The 4,125-nt window shown below is 47.6% G+C and overlaps 1 protein-coding gene across 1 annotated transcript in view; it reads right to left on the bottom strand.

Moving 5' to 3' along the window:
• Window positions 1–4,125, bottom strand: part of kif6 (kinesin family member 6) — a 26,523-nt gene that overhangs the window by 11,134 nt on the left and 11,264 nt on the right. The window contains exons 9-10 of the mRNA XM_025058932.1: window positions 2,953–3,112; window positions 477–671 (exon numbers count right to left, since the gene is read on the bottom strand). Of these exons, the coding sequence (XP_024914700.1) occupies window positions 477–671; window positions 2,953–3,112 (355 nt within the window). The remainder of the gene's footprint in view (window positions 1–476; window positions 672–2,952; window positions 3,113–4,125) is intronic.

The following is a 4,125-nucleotide window of genomic DNA, read 5'->3' as shown; positions in this document are numbered from 1 at the left end:
CCTACGGACTGGTACTGGTCCGCGGACCAGGGGTTGAGAACCCCTGATCTGTACAGTCTTCCAGTTACAACCGGCCATTCAAGGGGAACTGGTGAAATTGAGTTTGACCCCCCCTGCTGTGATCTGTCAGGACTGCAACTCACTACAAATTTAACGGTGTTAAACCTACGGTTTTCATCTTCATTTGTACGTTTCTACTCTGACAAAGGGTCAAAGAGGCGTCTATTACCACAGTGTTGCATTCATGGTCTGGACTACTGACCACCATGTGGCCAGTAGTCCAGAGTAGACCAGAGTCTGGGCCACACTGAGGCTGCCTCTGGGCCACATATGTGGCCCACAAGCCACCATTTGAAGGTGAGGTGAGGAAAGAGTAGAACTGGCGGAGGGAGAAGGCGTGGAAGGTAAGGCGTAAAAACTGCAATATCTTTAAATACTGTGGTACTGGTCAACATCACTTGCAGTACTGTGAGTACCTCGTTTCATGTACTGAACGGCTCGTCCTCCGTTGGTGGTGGAGACCACATCGGTTGCGTCGTCCGTCGGTGGTTCTGTAGAGGCTGTTGGAGGGTCAACCTGGACGGTTGACCTTTGGCCAGTGAGGTCAACCAGCCGGGCAGCAGCGTCCTGGACCTTCTTCTTCTCCTTCTTCAGCATCTTCACTAAGACACCTGAAGCTCTGAGTTAAGGCCTGATCTTTGCATCTGGACGAGAGAGAGTTTTCATCTGGGATTAAAGAAACGTGAAGGTGAAAGATTCTATTTCCTCTATGTTCTCTTTTCTGGTGACCCATATTTTAAAAGTCTCAAACCTGCGCGACCCGAGTCAACACACATTATTCCTAAACTCCTGGGAAACATGATGCGAGACGACCACAAAAAAAGTTACTATTTCTGTCTATTTCTCCACAAACACATTTTAAGTTCCAGCTGCATCAGCGAAAACTGAAACAATTTCTCAATTGAATCAACGTCATTAGAGCGACGACAAGATGACGCTGGGATAACTGGATAAAGGTTGAAATAAAAAACAAATCGTACTTCAAGCTGTGAGAAGTAGGCATCGTTACTACACACTCTAGTACAGCAGGTGGCGGTATGGGCTAAAAACGTTCCTTTCAGTTGTGGGAAACATATGTTTGAAAGATTCGCTCTGGCGTTTCTTCGTTTCATTTGTCTGCTGTAAAATGAATGAAATGATTTGTTCAAGACTCGTTCATTTCACTGTTCGAGAGTCAAAGATTACGCCGGGCTAAAGACGGTGGTTAAAGATGGAGACGTGGAGAAGGGACCGAGCTCCAACTGCAGCGATGACTCCACCACATGTTGATGTCTGACAGTGAGGGACCGTGGACGAGCGACGACCCAAACTTGAACCCAGCTGCTTCATTAGCATCACGTGACACAGCTAGCACCAAACCGCTAACCAACGATAAACTGCTGAAAGCTGAATAAACGTGAAGGAAAAAAACGCGACCAAGACAAGATCGTTTGGAGGGGTCAAAGGTCAGTCAGACATGTGTCCAAATGGACGTATTCCACACACACACACTTTATTTCCCTCTTGGACGTAATCGTTCGGTTTTTACATTACAAACACGAGACCATTTTAATCCCAACCCATAATTTAGCGTAAACACATCAGTCTCTTCTTCAGACTCCGTCCGTCATGACGTTCACAGACTTCTCGCTGCGGCCAACGTGAAACTGCCGTGGTCAGCAGATCATTTTCTGTTCAAATGGGAGCGTCGTCATCTGGGACGATGAACTGACATCGTTGTGAAGGAGACATTCACGCGACGACAAAGGAGAAGAAACTGACATCTAAAGGGTCGCGACCCAGTGTTTGGGAAACAATGCACTAGAGTCTAAATACTGACCTACCAGGGTAAGGCAAATGTGGAACGAAAAATCGGAAGAAAACTCTGAACCAAACGTTTCTCTTCATCTAAAACATACATAGTTAGGAAATACTGCAGTAGTACTTGCAGTAGTTGCCAACACAGTACCATGTGCCTTCAGACATCCACCAGAACAATCATGGTGATCATATTTCCAGCATGTGAAAAGCAGTGTGTGGAGCTGAGGTTTCAGTGGCTCCACCACGGAGCAGACGTCTCCGTGTTCCTGCTAACGCTCTGTGATCTGGAACACAATCCTGCAGCACAAACACCATCATCATGATTAATAATAATCACTGCAGTCATCGGGTGATCTATCTGGACGGGGAAATGAAAACACCATGTTTGGAACGGGGGGGGGGCAGCGGAGGGGACTTTCCCTGAATGTATGGAAAACTGCTGTGAGGAAGGACAATCAGAAGTCCTTCACTGAAACATCAGATCAGAGTAACAGAAGGAGACAGTACTGTAGTTCTCTGAGAAAATACTGCGTTTAACGGCCGGTACACAGGCTGTTCCAGACGAAAGAGGACCATCGTAGGAGAAACGTGGAGATACAGTATCTTTGGTCGCCTAATCGATGACTGGTCGACGTACGACTAGCGAGAACTCACGATAAAATTCTAGCCGTCACTGTGTCACAGTTGCTACGACCTACGACCTACATCTACTGATCAGCCAATAGAAATGCTTCTTCAGATTTCACTCAGAGCGGTTTCCGTGACTATGACGGCGCAGATGGAAGACGTACGCTGATGACGGATGTCGTGATCTCAGTAAATGATCATCGTACAATCACACACATCGGACTTGATGGTGATTAGATCCACGACACATCGCGCGTCACGCCATGGTCTTATCGGATTGGTCAAATCTGGTGCGTGATCACGGTACGGTGTAGGCATGTGGACAAAAAAAACCACCGTCAACCTGAAGAGTGGAGCAGCTGGTCGACCCAACAACGACCTCTGGACCGGGACGCGACCCATCGTAAACTCACCTGTTTCTACCAGGGTTTGTTTGTTTTTGTTTGTTTTTGTTTCTAAGGATACTGATTTCATTGTCCCGCTGACTCAGCGTCTCCTTCAGAGTGATGACTTGCTCCGCACTGTGATGGTTGTCTTGAATTCCATTTTCATCTGCGGTTCCCGCTGCCGACTGCTTCCTGTCGCCGTGTTCATCAGCTGCTCCTCGTTGGTTCAGAACCATTTTCTAAAAAAGGACAAACGACAAAATGAACAGGAACGTAGTCTTTGATCTGTCACCGAACAACATTAGTGACCCCTAAAGATCAGTGGTGAGACCTGCAGTGGGCACCATGTCAACCTGAGGTTTTAAAGGTACAGTACGTGACATGATGACAGACCAGATCAGTCTCATAAACAACTGCAACATCGTTCAGTGGAAGAACGCGAAGGAGCTAAATATACATCGCAGGAGCGAGCCAAAAAGGAACGCTCTTTAAAATTCCCTGAATTCCTTCTTCCCTCCGTCTGTTTTTATCACTCAGTGAATTTCTAACTTTATTAGACATGTGGTAAAAATGTTGGCGGACGTTCCACCGACAAGACACACGATAGTCCCAGAAGTCCCAGAAGTCCTGGCCGAGAAGATGTGTATTCAAGAAGACACCGGAGTCGGAGCCGACCTTGTCCCGGTTGGACACAGAGCAGGTCGACCAGTGAACGTCAGTGTCCACCCGGGGCTGGTTCTGATGAGTCCAGGTTTTTCATAGTCCAGAACCAGAGTCTTCCTCCCACGGTCTCTGGACTCGTCCACCGTGACCCCCGGGGTCAAAGACATTCTAACCTTAACGTGACCTCTATGAACTGAAGGAGTTCAAATCTACCTGTAAAAACCCTCACAGCACACGTGTCAAACCTAAGGCCCGCGGGCCTGAGTTTGACACCTATGATATATGGTATGTTCGCCCCCTGCAGGATTGTGTTTGTATGACACTGGTCTGGTCAGCTTCTGAAACAGGCTGCACAGGAAACACTTCTGTTTGGGTGGTGTCGGAGCGGCCTGCAGGAACAGTTCCAGTTCCAGTTCCAGAACCGTCCAGTGTGTGTTTATCTCTCCTGTCATTTGTTTTGCTCTTCTGTTCAGTTTACATTCCTCTGAGCGTCATCACAGTCACTGCAGTCAAAACCTCAGCCTTCAGTTTCAGCTTCTACTCTTTTCTATTTCACAACAATCAGCTACTGCACCCACGCACCCCACCC

This window comes from Cynoglossus semilaevis, chromosome 1, assembly GCF_000523025.1.
Source record: "Cynoglossus semilaevis isolate Cse_v1.0 chromosome 1, Cse_v1.0, whole genome shotgun sequence".
In the NCBI taxonomy this organism is placed as follows: Eukaryota; Metazoa; Chordata; class Actinopteri; order Pleuronectiformes; family Cynoglossidae; genus Cynoglossus; species Cynoglossus semilaevis.
Note: the sequence above shows the minus strand (reverse complement) of the source record. Positions and strands in the feature narration are given on the sequence as shown.